Below are 25871 nucleotides of genomic sequence, written 5' to 3'. Positions count from 1 at the left end.
ACCTCAAGCACAGATCTTAACAGGCAGAAAGGGAAGCAGCTGAATGCACATAAATAAAGCAAATCCTGAAACGGTTCATGCAAAGAAAAAAAAAAGACAAGCTAAGGTGGAAACTAAAGAAGATGTATCATCTGTTATTGACTTATAATGGCACAAAAACATGAATCTGTCAGTGTGTTGATGTAGATGTTATGTTACAGATAAAGGAAGCAGATCCCTGAATGAAAAACAGACTTTGTAAGGATGCAATAAACGAAACAGAAGACGTCAAATAAAATAGCAAAGCATCAAACTGTATGCATAAAATGTAAATAAACAGGTATACACTTTAGCTGCACAATTTTAGATATTTACTAAAGGGAAAAAGTGAAAATACTATAAATAAATGTGGAGCCAAAAATGCAAAACTAAAAGTTTTTCGGTAATAATTGCATTTTTTCCCCCTTAATGTACTTCCTTGTGATTAATCTATTAGTTTCTTTGCCTGCACAAAATCTGCAGCTCTGACCCATAATTCCTGACATTATCATTCTCAGCAGATTTACAGATTTATAGGCTGAGTTTTTTGGTTTTGTGAAGACAGCAAGCCCACAAACCTGAGCGAAGGGAAAAATATGTTCTTCCCGGGCCGACGTTTTTACGACGTATTATAAATTGAGCCTGGACATTGTTCTGTTACAGCCATCCATTAGTGATGACAGCATTCAGGCAAACATTTATGGGCTAGCCTGTAAGGATCAGTTAGTCACTCTGTCAGGAGATTAGGAAAGAGCTGCGGGGGGCAGAAATTAGGGGAAGAGAGGGGAAAAGTTTTACACTGTGAAGGAAGAGATGGTGAAAATAAAGTGAGGTTTTCTGGTTTTAGAGGAGACCATGAAATCTGTAAAATAAAGATGTTACCAGTGAAAACTGTATCCAATCACCCTTTTCTTTGACTATCATGTTTCTCATGGCAATCAATATTTCATAGCTGTCACTCAAGAGCAATGAACCCCTGAATGACAAATGAGGCTGAGATGGAGCGCTGGGCCGGGTGGAATCAGGAGACGTGCAAAAGCGAAGGGGCTGGAGGAACAAAGGGCACCTGAAAAATGACACATGGGGGGCAGAACAAAAGGGGAGTGACTGACTGAGGAAAAAGTTTGTTTACAGCGCTGGATAAATAACAGAAACAGGAGAAATGTTCTCATAGATAATGAAATTATCGTCAAGCCTTTGTCATACTCAGAAAATAAATTATAGAAATGTTGGCCTTTTGACCTGTGGGCATCTTACAATTGTTTTACTGCTGATGCTTATAGCTTTTGGTCCACAACACACTAGATTTGCCAACAAATTAAAGACTCACTACAGTGAATATTGTGTTTTTACTTGTTCTTTAAGCCTTTTTCGGAACATGAAGTTACATTTCTGAGTTTTTTTTTATTTAAATCGTAGTGAATCAGGAATAGATGAGAAAAATGCAGAAAAGATCCATGTATGTCTTTGTTTTCCTGATCTAAGATGGCGTCTGGCTCAGAAATATAAGGCTGGATAGCTCTAATATGGCATTGGTAATGTGATGTTGGGACTGTAAGCTAATGGGAGAGCGTGTAGGCTTATGGATGATGGGAAATTAGGGCAGGCTTACTCCACGCAACAGTTCTGCCCACAAGTTTCTGATGAACTCCTGCCGCTCTGCAGAAACTATGTCCTCAAAAACATCACTTCTTTTTTTTTTTTTTTTACATTTAGGTAGACAATAGTATGATCAAGCTTATACAATAGATAAAAAAATGATGGAAGTGGGACTTTAAAGAACGATATGAGTCGTGTCGGCACTAATGCACAACTTTGTGTATCTCTACAAGCGTTCTATTCTTGTTTCCATTTTAAAAAAATGTCAAACACATCTGTATCAAATATTATGGCGCCCCACCAATGCATAAAAGCGTGTTTCTCATGGATGTCAGAGCTCTCCATGTGAGAGGAATCAGACACAAACGCATCCTAACCCTTGAAAGGCCTGATCGAACAATAGTGAAGCACTTCTGAAAACACATTTTAAAAAACACTGACTGTGTGTACACATGCAAGGCCATAAACAATAGGTTGGGCTGATAAAAGGTTAAAGAAGATAGATGATGTGAGCTGAAAATATTTTTTTCAATAAAAATAAATGCATGTTTGTTCATTAACTTTTGTTCAAAAAAACACTTCTGTTATGTTCATGTCAGTTAATGTTTCTTAAGTTAACTGCTAACTTAAAACAAGAAGTCTTGTGTAAAAAAAATGTCTGTTTTAAGCATGCTTTTGGAAAATATTTTAATTATTGTGCATAAGATCAATGTCATGTTTTAGCAATATTGCTGTTGCATATTTCTAAACATGACACTTTTTAAAAAATATTGAAAGCTGAACAATCACAAATCTTTTTTTGTTTTTGTTTTTTTCGGTCAGGACTCAGTAGTTACATAAATAAACCTTACAATTGAAATCATCGGTCACTCGTTCTTCAGCTGAAAGTCAATATGTTCCTTAATGGTTATTGAAACAAAAAATCATTTGCTTGGAGGAGAGCTTAAGGAAAATGATTTTTTGTTGTTTTTCTCCCCAACAGAAGCAATTTAGACATGAGTGCTTTAGCCCCAACATATGAAGCCGTTCTGCAGTCTTATTAAAATCAGAGTACGTAATGACTGATCCACTGACAGCAGTCTGTGGGGAAATCAAACAAAAGAACAGCTTAAACTGCAGGATAACCAAGGAAAAGATTCTTTGCAGGAAATCCAACTCTTTGATAGAGTGAATATTGAATTCTATAGGCCGTTTATCACTGATTATATTCCACAGTATTTGTCAGGAATGTAGTGATCAGAGGTCTCTGGATTCTGATGAATCCAAACAGATGTGGTTGCTGATGCAGTTTGAGTGTTAGCTGTTGTTTTTGTAGTTTAGTGGGTTTTTTGGATGAATCAAAAGCTTTATACGACCATCAAATCAGAAGATGTGAACACTTTATGACACTGTGTGAGGAAAATAACTATTTTTAATGTGTGATTATGAATCCTCACTCAGAAACGTGTTTTTCCACTTTGGAGGACATTTTTGCAAAAATTTCTTTTATCAGTTCATAAAACTTGATAATGTTGGATTACTCTTTATTTATTGTTTAAACTTAAAAAAAAATAATTAAAAAAAATAATAATAGCCTTTTCCCCTCTTTTTTTTCTTTTGCCAGTGAGAGATGATGACGACTTCCTAAGCCTGAGCGAACTTCCGGAAACCTTTCCTTCCGATCCTCCGGAGCCCCTCCCTCACTTCCTGTTCGAACCCGAGGAAGGCTACATCGTCAAGAATAAGCCCGTCAATCTGTACTGCAAAGCCACCCCCGCCACACAGATTTACTTCAAGTGCAACAGTGAGTGGGTCCACCAGAAGGACCACACCGTGGAGGAGAGGGTTGACGAGAACTCAGGTCAGTGAATTCTAACTCAAACTTGAAAAATATTCTGGTGAAAAAAAACAAAAATGTGCTTTTGTTTAATAAAGTCAGTCAGAAAAAGCCAGTTGGTGCATAAGCATTCAGCCCTGACACATAAAAGAAATTATTCCCAAACCTAAGAACTGTAATGGTTCACCACAAGATGAAGATCAAAGTATTAGTAGTAGATTTATCGTACAAAAATATTTATTATTGTTCAGGGAAAAAAAAAAACATTTTTGTTGATTTAACAGTTAAAAATAAAGTGACACACTACAAGAGTGCAAGTATCCTAGAAAATTAAGTTCCTCTCTCTATACTTTTAGACCATTTTTGAGTCTATATTAGAATAAAATATGACAAGATTGAGAAATCTTTAATTCTAAAGCAAAAAAAAGGTTCCTTGTGGTGTTTTTATTGTGATTATTAAGTTTTAAACCAAAACCCTAAAACATAAATGTCTAAAAAAAGCCACATTTCATGTTTTTCTGAAGCTTCTGTTTCCAAAGTCTTCTCTAAATGGGCGTGGCCATTGGTGCCACACCCTTGACCCCCCCCACACATCTCAGGCGAGGAAAGTGAAGAGCTTCATGAGTTGCTTTTCCATTAACTATGGAAGTACACAAACACAGTTAATGGAAAGGCTAGGGCAATATTTAGAGTACTTGGCAGAAATCACATTGTGTCAGCACCCGCCGTGGGCCCTCGCAATGCTTCGTTTCCAAATCAGCTGCTAGGCACCAGCCGAGGCAGACCGCCAGGGGCCACAGCTGGGGAAGTCCGCAAGAAGGGCCCACCGTACCCAGCCCCTTCCAGAAACCCGGCTTCCACGGGGTGCCGGAAACCGCCCCACGAGAGAGCAAACTAGATGAGCCAGACCCCCACAAACCCAGCCTCGTTTCGCAAACCTAACAAAAAAACTCACATTTATCGATCAGACACATCAATAAGCTTGCACATGCTGTTGGGCTATTATGACATCACAAAGGCACATTATTTCAAACGGAGCGTTTTTGCGTCAATTTGATTGACAGCGATTTAAAAAGGAGAAAATGAAATGATTTCTTTCTGCATTTGTTCTCTTGCCACACGTGTGCCACAAAGAACAGGATTTTCATTGGAGGAGGACTCTAAGCATTGCAAAATTAACCAAAGCAACTAAAATCACTGCTGTTTTAATATTAATAACCAGCATAAATTGTTTAAAAACATATTTTGGATCCTGTCATTTGTAATGGCCTTCCACCTCACCATTCTCATTTGCTCACCCTGTCTGCCCTCATCCTGCCCCCCCCCAACAAAATGTTCCAGCTCCCCCACTGCCCTCATCCTTTGCTTTTTTCTTGTTTTCATACAGCAAACATATCTCAAATCTTTCTTTGGTGACTGCACTGGGTTCGTAGAAACTTTAATGAGATCCATGGCGATGTGCTGGACTGCAGCCAGTTCCACCCCTGTCACCCGACAGCTCATACCCCTCTGTCTGCTAAGTAATGATGATTCACGCTGTTCCTTTGGCAGGATGACAACGAGCGACACACCTGATAGTCAAAGGCTTAAAGGGTGACACAAGTTTGACTGTACCTACCTTATAAAAGGTGGGATTAAAATCCCCTGATTGCAATCGGAATTTGCTTTTTGTCTCAGACCAGTGAGCAAAGTGAAAGTGAAAGGCATGCTGGGGGATTTTTTAGGAAGATTTCATCTTCAACTGAGCACTCAGCCTGGAGCCACAAATGCTGGTGGATGTGGGTTCTCTGATGCTTGGGTTGGTTGTGGGTATGCTAGAGTCTCAAGAAAGAAACATAGTGGAAAATAGATAGAGTATAACTTAGAGAGGTGAGAAAAAGGTAATGCACGAGTCTAGAGCACAGTAGCACACAGCGGTAAAAGAAAATATTATTAAAAATATTATTAAAAAATAACCCTACAGTTTATTTTTAACTTCATATTTTTTACTCTGCAAACATATGTTTTTTTCTTTGGTATTTTTGTCTCAGAGTACACAAATGCTGATGATTATACGCTGCAGTCATCACTAGTTGATGCGAAAAAGCTGGAAATATGACGTGCAATTATCATTTTTGTTTATACCAGTTGTTCCCGCAGATTTCCCCTTCTCCGCTCTGGCGGCGTGCAGCTGCTGGTCCCGTCCTAATCTCCCAGCAGACTTTTATTTGCCTCCTCCTGGGTTCCAAACAGCGTCGCAATAAAAGAAGATTCTACTTCATTTGCGGCCCGTGGATTTACTCATCAGTATTTCACAAATATGAATCGTTCGGCCAACTATGCAACTGATTGAAGAAGAAAGGGATTACGGAGTAGCAACACCGACTGACAGCTTTTCCTGGGTGTTTTTCCAGATGTAGTTGGAAAATGCAGATTTGACGACGTTGTTTTTAGGTTTATTTGTGGGAGTGTATTTCTGGCGTAACCCCTCAGGCCAAGCTAAGACATTGATTTAGTTTTACATTTTTGACCCGCTTAAGACGTGCTTTCATTCATGCTTAATTCATCCCACACAGATCCATCACCATTGGCTGCTTTTGCTCCTGTGGGCCATTTAATCTCTCAAGGACACCGTAATCCATCCTGATGTACTCACACAACTTTATGATGAATAAATCAATACAATTTTGCAGTATGAAAAGCATTTGAAATGATTTTTATGTATCTTTGCATAAAAAAAGTGATAAAAACTACTAATTTACCAGAACAAACAGCGATGTTAGAACAATAACACGTCCATCATGTCTTTTAACCTTTATTCAAAGGATTTGGGCCACCTTTAAATTACAAACAATGAGTTTATAAAGAGATTATATATTATGCAACATCGTTTTATTGAATCACGTAGGAAGCCGGCGCGTTCTGTGCCTCACAAATTCACACTGAGTTGTCTGTTTATCTGTTTGCCTGTGTGAAAACCAATACTCTGTAAGCTGTTTTCTTTCCTTTGTTTCCCGCTGCTTCACAGACACAGCCAGAAGCTACGTCCCCCATACTGCTTTTATTATTCCTCTTCCTGCTCTTCCTCTTTATCTCATCCTCTTTTTCTTTTTCTTTTTTTTCCCCTCTGCTCCGTGCTGTTTTTGCCCCACTCTTATTTCCACCAACTGAAATCAGGGGAAGCAGAGGAGGATCAACTTGAGCCTGAGAACTCAGGGGAGGGAAAACGGGGAATGATGACGAGATGATGGTGAAGAGGTCAACAAATATTAGGGAGTTGTGTGGACAGTGATGGATATACTTCTATGACTTATTTGTTTGTGGAAAAGTAGAAGAAGTAACCAAAACTTTCACTAGAAATTCTAGATGATTATGATAAAAGAAGGATTTTTACTAAATTTACATTCCCTGAATTCTTACCCAAACACAGACCTGTGCGCACGCTCAGCCAACTCAATTTGTAGGCACAGCTGCTGACCTCCCACGACTATTAATAGATGCAGCAGTGGGTTGTTTGACAAAAGTCGGCAAAGGTTAAGTGAAGTTCAACCAAGTGTTTGCTGCAGCTTTAGCTACCTGAAGCTTTGACTCTGCATTCTGATCAAAGCTGCCATTTTTATCCGTTTGAATTCCAAAAGCAAAGTTTGTCCATTATAGAAAAGTCAATATGTGTTTTTGTTTTTGATTAATTCTAAAGTGTGCAGGCATTAACTTACGAGGGGAAGTAAGAGAAGTTTAAACAACTGAGGACTTACAGTATTTTTTAAACTTTAATCTGTCCCAAATTTACACCATCAATATTTGTTCTTGCACTATCACTAACATTGTTTTTGTACCTTCATATTGCCTATTGAGACAAAGTGCTCTACAAAACTCTAAAGAAAAAAATATTTACTAAGACAAAACCTGGATATTACACAGGATATGCTAAAGTAAAAGAAATAACAGTAATTAAGAAATAAAAAGCATATTGTTCTATTCATTAGGGCTATAACCGAGTACTCGAATACTTCAGTATAAATATTCATGACGTCCAATATGGCTGATTCGCTGACTTTTATAAATATAGTAGAGTGTCGTAAAAATACGATGTATTTGCAGCTCTGAAATGCAGAATAATGCTGGATTTTAGGTTTATAAACTAAAAAAGGAAAGTCGAATGCTCCATGCCTCTCTCACCGGAAGTAAATAAATCTTCAAAATAAAGTGTCTGTCATGCCTCACATCTTCCTTCCGGGTTCCAGCAACTGGGTCTGCCTCGTCAAGCTCATCATGACAGTGTCAGTGGAGATTCCCATTTTCAAAGTAAAAATACAGTGAGCTTTTTTTGCAGTTAAAAAAACTAATAAACAAAATCTGACCGAAGTTCTGAGAAAAAAAACTGATATGCTTTAACACCGGAACTTTAGCTACAGCTTTAGTTTGTTTTCTAAATAGATGTCCATCAACATCAGAGATGCGCTACAAGAATATGAAAAAAAACTTTAAAAAAACACAATTTTCATTGAAATGGGGCTTAGAGAAATAAAATAAGTAATGGGTATTGCCCGATGAGGTGTGCATTATCAAGAATTAATGGATGACATGGAAGCATGAACGGTCTGACATGAAGGAGAGGAGAGTTGGTATTGATGTAAATATAAACATTGGTATGAATATGTTTAAAATACTGTAATTTGAATTTGCAACATGGAGAAAAATACTTACAAAGCTTACGAAAAAAAAATGTTTATGATTAAAAAATGATAGGCTAAAAAAAACAAAATAGATATTAATGTAAAATATACGTGCAGAATTGCACCTTTTCTCATTTTCAGTTTGACAGATTGGTCAAAGCTCTTGGGGTCTCGTGATGTATCCATTACTTCAAATAATTCAAATTTAAGAAAAATCTGATAATTTTCCCTCTTTTTTTATCAGTAATATACAATATTATGATAAGGCATATAAAACCATTTCGAAGATATAGGGTAAAAACTTCCTGTGCACTCATATTTGTATGATAACTTCAAATATGCATAGTACAGACAGTCTTTTATACTCTTGTCTTGCAGGTTTATTTTAAAAAATGCCCAAAACGCTTAATGGTGGCAATAATGTCACTTTGTCATAGAAGTAAAAGTGATTTAAAGGAAACTTTTTTTTTTCTTGGTTCAATGAAACCTGTGGTGGCTACCGTCATAAAAACGGTTGTTTCCCTCTTGCAGTTGACATAAGTGCAAACCATCAAGTCTCAGCGTTGACTTTTTAGATTTAAGTATAGCACTCAAAATGCCAAGATTTCCATATGCCTTTCATCTCCAGATAAATAATTTTTCACAGAATTATGTCACAGGCCTGCACTGGGAAGCTGCCAGACACGGAGGAGAGACGGGGACGATGCACCGAGGGACCACCGGGGTTTTAACTGCCATGAACTGAGAAAACACGAAACACGGACTCTTGTTATTTTAATTATTTCCGGCATTCCATTAGATGAACTCACTTTTAATATTGCTGTATTTTCACTCAAAGCAAACGTCTGACGGGGCTCATAAGGAGCTGAATCATCGCTAAATGAAATAGATTTTGGGATTCAAGACGGAACAATCATTTTTAAAGTGTGGCAGGTGGAGGTTACAGGCGGTACAGAGGATGAGCTGAGTGTAAAAGCTAATGGAAAGCAGAGGTTTTCGTGCATTCGTGCATTCAGTGGGAAACATGTTTATTTTTCAACCACTTTCTTTAAAAAAAATTTGACTTTTCACTTTTTGTTGCCTTCCTTCGACTTTTTTTCCTTCGAAAGGTCAAAAAAGTTGTTCTGACAACCCACTATTAAAAACAAAAAAAAATCTCAGTCTCTACATGCACACACAAGTATATGCTTCAACAAACATGGCTGAGAAAACAGCCGTAGATTTTGACCGTCATTGTGAAGGGCATATCTTTACAATTGGAGCTCCTGACATGCTGTGTTCTTGTGTACTTACTTTGTCTCCATTAGCCAAAGTGTGAATGGTTATTAGTCTGCTAGCAATAACCTGCTTCTCCACACACACACATTCATGCATTACTGACTCCCACAGTATTGGCTTGGGTGATGTGTGACCTCTTTCCCTCCTTTGCTGCCATCTCCCTGGTATTGATTTCTTTTTGTCTTTGTCGCTCCCCTTTCTCGTGTTGCTCTTTCTCTGTTTTTTTTTTTTCCTTCTGTTTCTGCCTCCACTGACACCAGTTTAGTCAGCCATTTTTAGTTCTTTGATGCCCTAGCATCACACCTTCTCACTTACTTAGGCTGTTTTGCTGGCGAGCATTTGGAGTGTTAGCCCTAGCAACGACAGCTATGTGTAGAAATGTGTCAGCGCGCCGGTTTTCCGGCTGAATTTGTGCGTTTGCACATGTTTGTGCAGCGTCTATGTGTGGCTGTAAATCTTTTGTTTTCGTTGTATGCAAATGTGAATGTTTGTTTGTCTGATCATGCATGTTAGTGGGAATTGTTTGAGTTTGGTCACAGTTCCCCGGCAGACTCTTTTGTGTCCTGGTTCATTGTCTCTCTGGGACCAGCGAAATTCTAAAACTTACAAGATTTACATGCACTCAACAAAACACAGACACAATGGAACTGTAGTCAGTCACTGTCTGTTGGCTGTCAAAGGAAATACTTCTAGAAATGTAACAATGCTTAGTGAAACAACAGTTCTCTATGCTAAAATGACTTTAAATGAGAGATCTTGGTTGGTTGCTTTAGACCTGCATTCTATTGTATCATGCTGGTAAATCCAATGGTATGCTTTCATTTTATAGTGCAAATTAGGGGGTGTAACCATTCATTTTAAAAACAATTTGACTCATATCATAATTTGTGGTTGACTATTCGATTCATAGTCGATAGTAGTTCCGTTTAAACGATCTGATTCACTGATCTAAAATTGATCCAGGACATCTTTGGCCAAAACTTCACCCAGTATGCCTCAGAGATAAATACCCGGTACTGAACAGTGAAGGTGAAGGTTTTTAGATTTGTTTTTAATGTTATAATTAAATAAATTTACCTTAATTCAAATGCAATTTTCTAAGATTGATTATGATATATTGATATATTGATTTCAATAGTATAGGTCCATTTGATTTAATAACTTGCCTCATACCGATCAGTCTGGTTGGATTGTCAGGATATTCATCAAAAGTTCCTTCAAACTTTTAGACAAAATTTGGCTTAAGTGTAATCTTAGGATGTTGGCATTTTTAGAGAAACAGCAAGCGCAGCAAACAGTCCCGACCTACTTCCAGTGGCTCATATCTCGTAGGTTGCGACTCAAATCTCGTAGGTCGCTACTCAAATTTTGTGGGCTGGAGCTCAAATCTCCTAGGTCGTGACTCAAATCTTGTGGGTCATGACTCAAATCTCGTAGGTCGTGACTCAAATCTTGTGGGTCACAACTCATATCTCATAGGTCGTAACTCAAATCTTGTGGGCTGTAACTCAAATCTCGTAGGTCGTGACTTAAATCTTGTGGGTCGCAATTCATATCTCATGGGTCGTAGGTCGAAGCTTGTGTGTCGCTACTAAAATTTTGAGGGCCCGAGTCAAATTTTGTGGGTCACAATTCAAATCTTGAAGGTCGTGACTCAAATCTTGCGGATTGCTACTCAAATCTCGTCGATCGTGACTCAAATCTTGCGGGTCGTAACTCATATCTCATAGGTCGCGACTCAAATCTCGTTGGTCGCAACTCAAATCTCATAGGTCACGAATCATATCTCGTAGGTTGTGATTCAAATCTAGTCGGTCGCAACTCAAATCTCGTGGGTCGCTATTCAAATCTCGTGGGATCCGAACCATATCTTGTAGGTTGTTACTCAAATCTAGTAGGTTGTGATCTCATTGATCGCTATTGAAATCTCGTGGGTCGTGACTCAAGTCTCGTGAGTTGCGACTCAAACCTTGTGAGTTGTGAGTCAAGTCAAAAGGCGCTCATACGTTAATTTTGTGGCATAAAATTGCATTGAAGCCTTGGTGAGCCGGTTTGCGGGTCACAGCTCATAGCTGTGAGCCACAACTCCAGTCTCGTGGGTGGCAACTCGTTACACTCCACAACCCATGAGATTTGAGTTGTGACCCGTCAGACTTGAGTCGCGGCTCACAGGTGAACCACCACAAGTAAGTTGGAGCTGTTTACAGCACCAGCCCCTGCTGGATTTTTGCTTGGATTCCAAAAGGGTGAAAGGTATTTTCAAGAAACTCAACTAATATTTTTTCCTACATTTCATGCCTTTCTTGCTTCTTTTCCCACAAAGAACAATTCATTTGACCTATTACTTACCACATTTAAACACTCCAAAGCCTTTGAGTGCCTTTTCTCCCCACTCTTCCTCTATTCCATTTATTATGTAGACCGTTTGAAATGTCCAGTCTCCGTTTTCATCAGACTCACTCGCTGTCTTCTGAATGTCTTTCCATTTCATTTCTTTTCACCTTCAGCCTCATTGACTTGAAGAAATTAGAATTTACATTTTGTCAGAGCATTGCTGTTCTTCAGCGAGTTTCTTTTCCTCCATGTGGAAGAGTGATGGAATTAAATAAAAACACAGAAAAGGGGATTTTTTTCGGTTACATTGGAAGCATCCAATTATTCCCTTCAAAACTGTTTTAAAGGAATCATTAATTCTAGATTGCATTATTTAAGCAAAAATGACACATGTCAGCATATGAGACATGGTAAAAGCAGTTTATCACAACATGGTTATATAATGTTCATGATTTAACTTGAGTGTGAATGAGGCCCTGAGACAGCCTGGTGACCTGTCCAGGGTGAACCCTGCCTTCGCACATCAGTAGCTGGGTTAGGCCCAAAAGGTGACCCCAAAAGGGACAAGCGGCTAAGAAGATGAATTCATATTCTCCATAAAAATATGTTTTGTCAAAAATATACAAGTTACAAAGAAGCGCAAGATAACATTGGACATTTAACAACAATAACATTTGGAGGCCGGATTTAATTACCCGGGGGGCCGGATCTGACTTTGACACTTGGTCTAAAGAAAGATATTTGGCTTCAGTACTATGTACCTTTAGCAAAATTATGCTTTGTTCAGGTTTTTGGAAAATATTGTATAACCTAGAAGTTAGGAATGCATTTAGGGAAAGTTATGAAAATGTGCCCAGAAAAAAAAAAAAAAAATCTCAAATTTAGGGATCAAGACACTATAAATGTAGTTCTCAGTTATTCATGGATTTTTAAGTCTGAGTTTGCTTAAAGTTCCAGCGTTATTCTTATAGGTTGATGATAAATTCCTTAAACCTCAGCATTTAACATTTTTGGTTTCCTATAAAATGGCCATAGCACAGAGGCAGAGCGGTCGACCCCTGATTGAGAGGTCACAAGTTCAGTTCCCACTCTGCCTACCCATGTGTTGAAGTGTCCTTGGGCTTGACACTCAACCCCACATTGCTCCTAGTGACCCGGCATGGCAGCATAAATGCTTGTGTGTGCGTGAGTGAATGGGACTGCGTCTGTATGAGTCCTTGGGCCTTGATGAAGGTATAAAAAGCACTATAGAAGTATCTATGTAAGTGCATGGGTTGCATTAGTTCTGTGTTTACTATGACATTCTCATCACTCAAAAGTACTGGAGGTCTGCAGTACATCGAGATCCTGTACTTTTTTGCATCAAATTGAACTCCCTAAACTCCAAGTAAACTTTCCAGTAGTGACTGAAACTAGGAGAAAAAAAACCCTCCAGGAGGAGGATTTGTGCTCCACAGGACTGTGGATAGAAATATTTGTGACAGTATCTACTTTTCTCCATACTTGTCTTCTATTTTTTATCTCCCCCTCTGCCTCTCTGAGCTGGCAGTTGCCGTTTTGTTGATGTGAAGTTCTGTCATGCTACAGAGAGTCAAGATTCCACGCCTGTCTACTCACAGCAGATGCATGCTCTGAGCCCACTACCTAAACAAACTACAGTGAGTGATCTGGGACTTTTAAAGCCTCAATGAATTGTTCTGTCCATCAGCCTTTTTTTTCTATTTTGAGAGCCTGCAAAGAAAACAACTGGGCCTGTTTCAGTCAACCTTTGACCTGTAGGATCTATTTATTGTAGGCGGATTTATTAATGTTCAAAATGTAAATGGATTTTGATACGCCGTGGCAATGTTTTAGAAAAAAAGTTGACATCTTGGATGAAAGCAATAAACTGGTATCGTCCTTCAGTATTGAAGATTCACAAGTTATAACTTAAAAACCCCTCCAATGAAAATTGTGAAAAAATGTTGATTGAAAAAGCTTGTGGTTGTGGCATAGAACCTACAATCAATAGGCCACAAGCTCCCTGCTCCACTCTATTCTGATGTCTCCACTTGTAGACAAATAGATCCATATGCATCTTAATTTTCCTCGTCTGAGCTGGAATCTGACTTAAAACTGTGCGGCTGGGTAGCTCTGATATCACTCAAGGTTTTATATTATTGGGGTTGTGAGGGGGCCGTAAGGTAAATAAAGTGTAAACAAATGGATGATGGGGCAGGTTCGCTTTGCTCACAATTAATTGGGAAATGTCTAATGAACTTGTGCTGCTCTACAGAAACTATGCCCTAGAAAATGATACAGATTTTTTTTTTTTTTATTTAGGCTAAAAATATCTTAATAATAATAAGAAAAAATACTGAGAAGAATTTTAAAATACATCAAAAGATGATTGAAGTAAGCTTTTAAAAACATTATTGGGTTTTTGTGCAGTCCACAGGTTACATAACTGTATCCTTTAAAGAGGTTTTAGACAAATGAAAAAAAGGTTAAACAAATATCCATGTTGTATCCCTAAAGAATACATAAAAAATGTTTTAACAACAAAATCTATCCAGCAAGTGGCTCTAAGTGTCTGTCTTTTTTCTTATCTGCTGGACCAGACAAATAAAAGAAAACATGTTTTAGGCTTCTACTTGTAGGATTTATTAACTCTCACTATTATCAAACCCTATTTCTTTATTTTGAACTCACAATTTCCAACACCCTTTTATCAAATCCCATGCTGCAGGCTGAATGACCCATGTACAAAGTACCCCACCATTTTCCATGCAGAAGTGAAGATTTAAAGTGACAGCAAAGCACAAAGCTGAAAAGAAAAAAAGAAAGTCACTTTGTAACTTGAAAACACAAAAAAAGAAGAAATGAGTGTGAAAAAAGTAAAGAAAGGTCAGTGGATTCATTTATGTGCCTTTTTCTTGTGACTGACAGCTATTATAAAACAAGTTGTTCTATTTTGTAATGTTACAACCAGAATCAGTCATGTGGGTCACATTGTGCATTAATTTTTCCTTTTGAACCTGATGGATTTTGTAGAATTTCTCTTTTTTTAAGGGTGAATGGTTAAATGCCTTTCCTGGGGGTAACACAGTATTACATATATTATTAATATGCACTGTGAGAATATTAGTCTAGGAAACCTTGCTTATATAAAGAAATCCAGTGCTGCACAAAAGTAATTTTGCACATCCAGTTTTTCTTTGTCTTGTGTGCTGACTTGTACGTGACTTTTAAATTACTTAAGGAAAACAAAAGCTAGACAAATATCAAGTAAACACTTACAGTTATTTGTTGTAAAGTAAAACCAAGTTACAACTCTAGTTAACCTGTATTTTCCTAGTCAAGTACTTTATGCACATTTCTTATATATTTTAAGAGCTTTTGTTTTCCAGTCATCAGTTTGTGATGAGGACCACACCATTTTAAAAAAATAAAATTTAGCTCTCGTACAGAAGCCGAAAACGACGTGCCCTACTTTTTTTTTTTTTTCTTTTTGGATAGTTTTCTCACGATAATGAGATCCACTATCGCATTATCGAGAACAAACAAAACTTGTTTTCATGTGATAATGAGATAATGAAGAATTTACATGGCACTCCTCTCTACCCTTCCCTGCACTGAGACGCAGTTACTTTTTAAGTCTCTTTATATTGTGGTTAACAAAAAAAGCAGAAAAAAAAAACACTCCCCAAAAGTTTTTTTAGGCTATTCTTTTTCATTGGCACTGAATCTATGCTCTTCAAACACCTTAATTCTGTCTCATGCAGCAACCCCCTCTCTTTATTTCCCTAAAATCCCCAGTGATGGAACCCAGGGCCGACGAGCCTCTCCGCGTGATGCGTTCACTGAGCTCCAAACATTAGCGGACCCAACAGCTCAACTCAGTCCGCTATAATATTCTTTTGTCATTTTTTTCTACAATCCGCAGCAAAACAAAGCAGTTTGTCAGAGAAAACATGGAACATAGTTAAATTAATCTATTATAAATTGATAAGTTCTTCTGGTGTTCGACAGGCAGAGATGCTTATCAACCCAGGGTTCTGTTGGTTTTTTCCCTAAAACCCCCAACAACAGGTTGAATGACAGAACTCTGGGCCGGCAAGCATTTCTATCTGGTGTGTTCACTGAGCTCTGGACATCCACAGCAAAACAAAGCAGTTAATCAAAGAAAATGTTGAATACTAAAAATCCATTTTTTTTTCTGAAAAACGGCTTCATTTTGGTGCAGCTTGTATGAAAATGACAAAAGTATTTTAGCGGGCTCAGCAGCTATTTGGGTCCGTTAATGTCCGGAGCTCAGTAAACGCACCATGCGGAGACGCTCTTCTGCCTGGGGTTCTGTCTATCGACCTATATGTTCGGGGGTTTTAGGTAAATAAAGGGAGGGGTCTGGTGCATGAGAGGGAATTAAGACATTTGAGGAGCGTATATTCACTAATTAATCACAAAATAGACTAAGAAACAACTTTAGTGAAATGTTTTCTTCTGCCGTTATTGTTGCTAACCACAAAATAGAGACTTAAATCAGTTTATGTCTCGAAGTCTCAGTGCGTGAAAGGAAGACAGGGAATCTACATTATGTTCTTCATTAATTCGTTATCACGAGAAAATGAAATGTGTTTTCTCGTGTTAATACAATAGTAAATCTCATTAACACTTGAGCTTGTTATCACGATAAAAACTATTTAAAAAAAAAAAAGTAGGGCAGACCATTTTCGGCCTCCGTACTTTCCTGCATAAATAATGCAATTTAAACCAGCCACATGTTATCAGAACCATTCTGTTTGGTTAATAACTATGTATATCTGTAACTTACTAAAGCTTTTAACGCTGCTTCTTCAGTCTAACTGTCCTCTGCGGCTCTATTGAGTCAACAGACCCCATCCTTCTATTCATGTACCATCCCATATGCTTTCTTTGCATTTGTTTGAGTCCATTTGCCATAACTAGCTGTCTGGCTCATTTGAGCCATTTACTTTAATTGCCTCACTTTCCTCATTACTTTGGAAGTAGCACACTCACTGGTCTCCACCTCCTACCTCTGCCTTCTGCCCTTCATGTCTTCCCACTAAATTTTTTTTTATGTTCATTGAAAGTCTTGGCCTGCTGGCTGTCAGGTTTTGCTTCTGGTTATAATTATGTCTTTAGTAGTCAGATTTCTCCACCTCTGGTTCTCTGCCTCTCTTTCATTTGAAGCTATGAAATGGTGCATTGCTTCCAGTGTTTGCTCTGGAAGTGACGCTAACACCAACTGTGTTTGCTTTTTGGACTTGCTGTTGCTGGCGCTTCAACTTTTCATCGTGTGCTCTATACAGCTTATTTTGCCTATCTATATGCCTGATCTTATCAACCTCTGTTTTTTTAACTTCCTATCTTAAAAGCTGCCTCTTGCAGCGGGTTTCCTTGAAAGCGAGTGTTGTGTCTTGCTCTCATGGGTTTCTCTTTAATTCTCACACCAGCCATTAATGGCCTTATAAGCCCGCCACAATCCTATCTACAGGATTTCACATCTTGCCTGCGACTGTCAGTCCCCTTTGCCTTCGTGCCATCTCGTGTGCTATAACCGTCTCTCCAGTGGCGGGAACTTTCCCGGTCTTCATAAGTAGGCCCACGTCAGATTTGTGAAGCCCCATAGAGTAACACTACTGAACCTGAAATAAACCGCCCAGATCTTCTCTGGTAGCTCTTTCCCCCCACATCTCTTTCCGGTCCCCACATACTTTAACGCAAATCCATTTTTATCTCCTTTCCTTTCCATTTCACATTTTATTACCCTCTTCCACCTTCTAGTCTGTCATCCCGTATCTTCATCTCTCTGTGCCTCTGTCTTGTAGCTCTCCATTACCTCCACCAGCCTACTCCTCTTACTTAACTTTACCCTTTGTCTCCTCTCTGTTAAGCAAATAATTTTTCCCCCTAATCGACCTCTTCTTGATCTCCACTTTAGTTGATTTTCCTCCCTTTTCTTCATCAAAGGCATCCTTTATATTTTTCTATCCTTGTGAAATATGTTTATGTTTGGTTAATGATCCAGCTGTGCACTTTACAATCCTGGTATCATCCCTTTGCTTCTCATTCCTTTTATTTTTATACTGCTTTCCATCTGTTCCTTCCTGTCCTATCTGTAGGGTGCAGCAATTTAAAGTTTGCTTTTATGCGTCGCATACGAGTTGTTTTCAAACCCCCAGATAAAGAGGAACTGCGGGATCCAGTCAGATAACTGGTGGATTTGCAAAGAGGCAGTCTCTAAAAGTTTAATCTAAATTGGTACTTTTCTACAATGACCTGGCTTTGTAAATACCATTAGATACTGAGTGATTTCCCCGTGCCTATTTTTACTTGCTTTGATATTTGCTTTGCACTAGTTTTGCTTCTTAAGCATACGCACAAGCCTCATGACATCTAGACGATTAAGCAGACATTAGCCATTACTTCCTCTTGAATATTATTAACTCTGAAGGAGTTTTTTCTTTTACTTGGAATTTGAATCCTAGTAGATCATGTAAATAATGCACGATTTTTGTCCCTTCTTCTGCAGGTCTGGTAGTCAGAGAAGCCAGTATAGAAATAACACGTCAGCAAGTGGAGGAGCTGTTTGGTCCTGAAGATTACTGGTGTCAGTGTGTGGCGTGGAGCTCGGCTGGAACCACCAAGAGTCGCAAGGCGCATGTTCGCATCGCATGTAAGTACAAGACTGTAGAAACGCAGCACCTCTATAGCACACCTCACCGCTGACTTAAGAAGCGTTCACACTGCCGTCATTGGAAGTGACCACTACCAATGGAAAGTCTTTGTAAATATATGTGTGTTTTGGGCAACTGCATTCGAAACCATTATCAGACGCTAGGTTATCAGACTCCATCAGACTCAACTTACAATCCATTCAACGGCCGTTGAAAGTCAAACCAGTCGAACTTGGACTAATCAGAGACTTGGATTTAGTAGTGGTATGTGGATGGTATTCCTTTTCATTCTCAAAGGAGCCAACCATTTAAAAATTGATCATGAAGGAGAAGTTAATAATTGGGATTTATGCCCAGCTGGAATTAAATGACACCAAGTCTTTCATATTTTGGAATAGATGTGTGAAAGAAAAAGGCTGGAACAAGTTTCATGAGATTTGCACGTCTTTGACATTTCACACCAAGTCTCTTCCAATTGTAGGTACATACACTAATTTGGGTAGACTATGGGTTAGACCTGCATTCTTGAACATGCGTCACATGCCCGGTGTGAATGTAGCATTACTCTTTTCACACTTGTCCCGCACAACTCCAACCTACTTCTCTGACTTTCTCATACAAATCACAGCTTCTCTTTAAATACCCCGTCATAGACCTTCTCTAGACCTACAAAGACACAATGCAGCTTCTTCTGACCTTCTCTTTAACTCTCCAGAACCATCATCAAAGAAAATATGGCATATGTGGTTCCCTTCTCAAAAATCTGCACTTTTGACTACTGTGAACTTTATTTGAGCATTCTTAAGATACTTTTTTTCTCCCATTTCATTTATTTTGATTCACTGTTCAAAATAATGTAACTTTCAGAATATTTACTGTATTTATCATTTTATGTAAAAAGTATCATCTAGATAGTAATATAAACCATGGCAAACATTTAAACTAGAATAATGTTGGATTTAATGGCTTAGAACCAGAAGTGGGTTAAAATCTCTCAAGCATTCACACTAAATGACATGATGATGAACTTATCTGAACTGAGGCTTGTTTCTAATAATTAAGTCTGCCATTGGTAGTTTCCTGTTATGGTCTGCTGACGAATTTAATAAGACAACAGGGAGTCTGACAGTAAGGTCACCAAAAGCACACAGGCTGGATAAAACCCAAGCAGACCGGAAAAGCTGCGGCTGACAGACCATCTTCCTGCAGTTATGAAACGGCAAAATACTTTTAAGTAAATTCTTTAGTTCAGTCAATTTATTTGAGAGTACTGCATTTTTCTGAGTATATATATATATTTACATAGTTTGGCCAGTAGTGTTTCTTATATATGATATTTTTTAACCCTTGTGTCCTCTTATGGGTTCCTGGTTATCCCATCCTTACATTGATGTGTGATCCCTCCCAAGACAAAGGTGGACAGGATTTTGTCTGCCACGGACATCAGTGAAGATAAAAAAATCCTTGGGAAAAAAAAAAAGTCCTTGCAGTAAACCGTACCAGTTTGGAGCACAAAAGACAGTATCACTCTAACAGACGTGAAGTCTTGTCTTCTCATATTCCTACTGCAGTTGAAAATCCATCAAACGGACCTTTGTATTTCTCTTTGGGTTATTTTAGCTTCTCTCCTGCGTGACTGACACATTTACTTGTGGGTGCTTGAGGGTTTTTTTCTTTCCTGCTGTCTTGCAGTCACATATGTAGCAGCTTGGATTTTGACCAAAAACATGATGGGATTCATTTTAAATATGTTGATTGCATCACAATAATGATTTGTAAACTGCTTTAGAGGCTTACACAGGATTCATTTCCTAATGTGTTTACATCATTTTGTTTATGCATCATACATTAGATCATTTAGAGAAGTCACAAGATGGTATAATATCCAGTTACAGATGTCAGAGGTGTGCCAAAAACACGCACGCCTCTTGATTTGACTCATCAGCTTTTTAACTGAACATCTTGCCAGTGTTTTTGTAGGAGAGGATGTTTTCTGCTTCTCAGCAAAGAGTTATGGACCACAGTCAAAAATATCCTTCCAACTTCCGCTAATGACATCCTTGAACAGAGAAGGCCCTCCTTGGGGTGCAATGAAAGCTGGGTAATGTGTTGTTTTTGGCTTTCGTTGGGGCCGACGCATGCTGAGAGGCACCGGCAGCACAGAAACGCACACAGCGGTGCTCAGTGAAGTTCTAATAATAAAGTGGGTGACACACAACATTGTGTTGGAGTTCCAGGATGTACAGACCAATTTGTCTGCACTAAAAAGACAAAAAAAACCTCCTCTTTGCCATCAGCACAGACATCATCGTGTGTTACAGCTGAGCACTGCCACTTCACCTCACCTCTTATTTAATCATCTGTGGAGTTTCTGCTTTGTTCTGTTTCCTGTTCCCCTGGCATCTGAGTCAATATGAGAAAAAAAATCACTACAATTAAAAATCTAACAGGCAGAAAGGTCTGTTTCTTATGCCAAAACTATTCTGATAACATCTAGAGATAGGATAAAATTAAGTCCTTCTGTGTGACAGCATAAAAAAACATTCTTTCTGGATTGAATGTGTCAATGTGCAGCATAAAAATATTAATCTTCATCCTGACTTTAAAGAAAAATTCCATCAAAAAGCCATTCTGAATGTTCGTTTTTTCTATTTACCAATTTTGTAACTCAATTCAGATTATAATTACTGGAAGGAAGATGGAGGACATTTCATAAACGGCTGTAAAGATCAAGAGATATTAAAAAAAAAAGAAGTCAAGTTATCATTCATTTTTCCCTTAAGTCTTTATTTTCCCCCCTTGACTTTGTCGTTTTCCATTATAACTGTGATTTTTCCCCTTAACCACATCTGATTGCACTCAGCCCTCTCTTGCGATAACCTTTTACTTCAAATCGACCCAACCTCCTGACCTACCCTGCTTTCGGCTCTTATTTGGATCAGCTGTTGTGATTAAGATGCGTCTTGGCAGCCGGAGCTTGCTGAGCAAAGTGTCTTTTCTACTACACTATGCGCCGCGCAACAGCAATTCAGCATTTTCTGTGAGCCTTTTTTCTTACGACTCATTTTCATCCTATTGTTTCCACCTCTCTTTGTTTGTTGGTTCACTTTGTGGCAGAGGAAACCCTGTGTGTCTCTTTTTAATGCATTCATTTTTTTTTTTTTTTTAAAGGGGAAGATCAATGAGTGAATCTGTCCATTTTGTACAGAAATTCAGGTACTCCCAAAGGGTTCACATACTTTCTCTTGCAACTGTATATATTTAAATTAGGGGAGTCAATGTTAATGCATGAACACACATGATTAATGAAAAAAAAATATTGCGTCAATTCTTTTTATGCAAATGTATTACACTTTGTGAAGCAACCATCTTCCGCTTTGCATTGGAGGAGCAGGATTCCACGGCGTGCATTTGTTTCTGATAATGCACACTTTGTTGGCCATTATCCCACTCATACCACGATCATTTACAAATAAATACATTTTTGACTGATTTTTAGTACGTTATTCCTGTTAGTTTTCTGGTTTAGATCTCTTTTTCACAAAAAGCGGACTATTTGATATGTGGTCTGGCCCGTTGTCACAGTAAAACAACAATGTGTGGCTGAGCTGACACTGACCTCGACTGCAACGGAAAGCGATATATATGCTGATCATCATATGCTGATTGTTTTTGTCCAGATCATAAAGAAAAAGTTTGTTTTGAAGAAGTTATTTAGCTAGAACTTCTTTTTAGGTGTGCATCCAATCAGAATCGAGTATTCACCTGGACCATGACACATGTTCATTTTAGGTGCAGAAACACATTGTTTGTTTCTCATGGCTGTTTGTCAGCATCTTTGTTTTCCTGGAGTAATACTGCAGACATAAAACTCTTTAGAGTTCTTTTTATCTTACTGTTGATGTGCTTTGTGCTCACAAATCACCCTTTTTCCGATTTTCTGACAATAAAAGTAAATTAACATTTTTCTTTCTGGCCTGTTTTTGTTAAAAAATCTCATAAAATTTGCTTAGTAAACCATTGTGATTAATCGTGATTAATCTGATTACTTTTTTAAATCGATTGACAGCCCTAATATATTTATGTATAAGCCAAACTTTGTGCTTGTACCGCAAAATCCATGATTACTCTATTAACCGGCTCCGCTATATTGTGAGGAACTCAGTTATAATTTTAAGAAGTTTGGGGATAAATATGTTTAAAACATATATAACAGGCACAAACACTGCAAATTGATGTGAACTATGTGCCATGATTGTAGCTGCCAAGTCAAGTCTCTTTCCTTCAATGGATTATCAGTGTCAAGGTCACACACAAAATACACACATACACAACTTCCCAGTCCTGCACACAAGTCTATGACCACACAAACACACACATTTCAAATGATGGCAATTTGTTCTGCCACCTTGCACTGACACTGGTGTGCATAGCAATCAGGAGTCCAGACACTCGGGGACACGGCGACACAAACATCTTCTTGTGTCATCTGGAAAGCTTTGGTGAGGGGGGGTTATGATCCAAGCGTCCCAAAAGCGTGTTTTCATCAGAGCTGAATTAAACCAAGAAACTCTGGATGATGAAACTGCTCTTTCGCTGGAAGAATGTTCTGACTCTTCCACAGTGTAACCTGCAGCAGACTTCCATCATTAGTCTTGTAACCCGGCAACAACCGCCCTTACTTATCAAGCCTCTCTGGTATGAAATTTCCTTAGTAACAAGTACAATCACAGCCTCAATAGCCTTTGACTTTTTTCAGCATGAAATGACGCTCTTATAGTCGCATTTAACACCAGCTGCACTAACATTTATTTGACATATATTTTTACACACTGGCGTACATCCACTTTCACACTGACCGCCGCAGAAACGCACAAATGTCCCACAGAGATTTTTTCCCGGTGATGTCATTCACAGAGGTTTTGGAACGGGCTTTCAGTGACTTCATGGCGGTGACAAACACTGAATAAACATTTTTATAGTTCAAATCCACAGACTGTGCGTTTGTGTGCCGGAGTGTGGTTATAATGGTTCAGTTCTGCTGTGAGCCACTGAGCTTTTTCCCAGATGTCAAGGACTGCTTCGGGGTACTCTTATGTGTTAAAGTGGTAAGCCACACTGTTGATTTACTCAGACAGAACTCACTCAGTCACTTTTTTAAGTACAAGTGTGGGAAATAAGGGGGAAAATAAAGCCCTGACGTAGAGGAAGGCAGAACGTGTTGGTAAAATGTAAAAAAAAAACACAGTGGATTCATAAATCGTGGTTACACCAAAACATATGGTTTATAACTTCAAACCATTTTTGGGCAAAAAACTCAACACCATTACTGTAACAATGATCTGTACTCCGAGAAATTAGACTGTTTAAATTGCAATGATAAACTTTGATGTAAATATTTCAGTCCGTGTCAACTTCACATTTCATATATTGTTTACAGAGCCCAGCGAGGTATCAGGCAGGTCTCAGGGGCTTTTATTTTTCATCCTAATGAGTCCTTTTTCAAACCAGGATACCCTGGAAAGTCTGACTTTGGATGGAAAGACCTTGCCTGATGTCTGGAACTGATCACAGGTTGTTGAAATCACAGGGTGGAGAGTTCAGCAAACAACTGGCAGCGCAGAAAGGGACTTTTGAAAGTCACTTATGTAACCACACAGAAAAAAGAAAAAAAAAAAAACCTGTCCAAAAGTCACCGTGTTCTTTCATTTCCTACTTACTTTGTTGTTTTTCTTTTCATCCGGATATTTCAAAAACCTTCAAGGATTAAGGCAATAAGGGGTTCTGGGTTTTAAAAAATCAATAAATGATTTGAATTGTAAAAATGCAATATTATTTATAACTCCTATTTCAAAGCAATTTTAATGTTCCCAATGTCATTTTTGAGATTATTTTGGTTTATTACTAATTATGTAAAAAAAAAAAGTTTAGTAACCAACCCTAATTGTACAACAGAATATGAGGGCCACAAAAAAAAGTAATAACGAGTTTTTTCTTGTAAATTCAAGACTTTAAATCTTGTAAAATTACAGTTTTTTCATAAATTTATGAGAAAAAAAGTTATCATTTGAATTTACCAGTTACTAATGTTTTATTGTAAATTTACAAGATTAAAAGTCTTAATTAAAAAATATATTTTGTTAATAAAATGGCCCTAATACTCTGTTGTAAAATTGTGTTCAAAATTAAAATTAAATAAATCCCTAACCAGTTTATTTTAATGTGTTTGATTTATTGGTTTACTTCAAGCATTAATTGTAGACAAAACAACAAAATCACACAGATGTATCAAAGTCAAAGAAGTAATGAAATGCTTTGATTAACAAAAAAAAAAGAAACTCTATGAATAATTAAGAAAATAATTGTCTTATAATCACAGAGATTTTTGCAGTTATACAAAAGTCAATTAGAGCTTGAAAATGAGTGGGAATCATAAATATAATGGTGCACTTGTACGTTTAAGCTTAGTTTAGCATAAACCTGCTGGAAAACAGGGGAGCATTGTTTCATCTAACTTTAACTTAGTTACCACTCAGCTTCTAACTCTCCAGCCTGAGGCCTGGGCCAGCTCTGAGCCGTCCTCCTGAGGTTCCTCCTGGCAGAGGCTGGTGCTCCATTTTCCCCTCCAACAGACTTAATATTGTCTGCCGGGCATGCTGTTTGTTCTGGATGAAGAATGTTCAGTGGGAGTAGAACCCAGAACCTCCTGGTCGGCCTCCAGCTGTGGCCCGATCCCTGCCCTCCCTCTTGAGTCAGCTCCAGAGCTACACCTGGGACCCTTCATTAAGAGACGCTTCTCCCCTCTGAGTCCATTAGCAATCCAACTATGTTCCCTGCCAGCGTTCTCACCTGAGCCTGATCCTCATGCCGGCCCACTGAGATCCTCCTCAAACAGAGCCAGAACCAGAGCTGGCCGTGATGCCTGCACTTGGATTCTCACATCATATTATAGTCATTTTATCAAAGAAAATACAATGAAATTTGAGACAAAGGAGGAGAAAAAGTGTTAAATACTAAAAAGAGACTTTGTTGTGTTAGGGTGTTGAACATCATAGACACTGTCAAAACATAAAACAGACTAATAGAGCATTATTAGCTCATTTATTTGTAAAGTGAGAAGGCCTTTTTTAATTGCTGGTGAGAGTTGGCTGTTAAGGCAAACAGGAGCACAATAGTCTCACAGCTTTTGGTTTTGTTAATTCCTCTACAGCAGAAGATGTAATTAAAGCTGTCAGCAAGAAAAGTCAACTATTAAACATGTATTCTAACCTCATGTAAACATCAACACTTTCACTAAAAAGCAAATGTATCTCTAAACAATTTAAAAGGTCAAAACCTATTTGCTGTCTTTAAATGAATTGTATTGTGTTACAGAGTTAAATAATGATTGTGCCAGATCCTGCTCATCCAAGCTTCAATAAAAAAGCACCTAAATAGAAACTTTTTATAAAAAAAAGTAACATTCTCTGGTTTTGTTTCCCTGTAATAAAC

General features: G+C 38.2%; 1 protein-coding gene across 3 annotated transcripts in view; it reads left to right on the top strand.

Moving 5' to 3' along the window:
- The window catches only part of LOC112148518 (netrin receptor UNC5C), a gene marked incomplete at its 3' end in the record, with an annotated part of 179711 nt that overhangs the window by 101826 nt on the left and 52014 nt on the right, over positions 1-25871 (top strand). For all 3 annotated transcript variants that reach the window (XM_024275701.2, XM_024275702.2, XM_036213527.1), the window contains 2 exon segments: positions 3221-3457; positions 18236-18379. In XM_024275701.2, coding sequence (XP_024131469.1) covers positions 3221-3457; positions 18236-18379 — 381 coding nt within the window.

The sequence above is a fragment of the Oryzias melastigma genome, linkage group LG9, assembly GCF_002922805.2.
Source record: "Oryzias melastigma strain HK-1 linkage group LG9, ASM292280v2, whole genome shotgun sequence".
In the NCBI taxonomy this organism is placed as follows: Eukaryota; Metazoa; Chordata; class Actinopteri; order Beloniformes; family Adrianichthyidae; genus Oryzias; species Oryzias melastigma.
The sequence above is the reverse complement of the archived record's forward strand: the minus strand, read 5'-3'. Positions and strand labels throughout refer to the sequence as shown.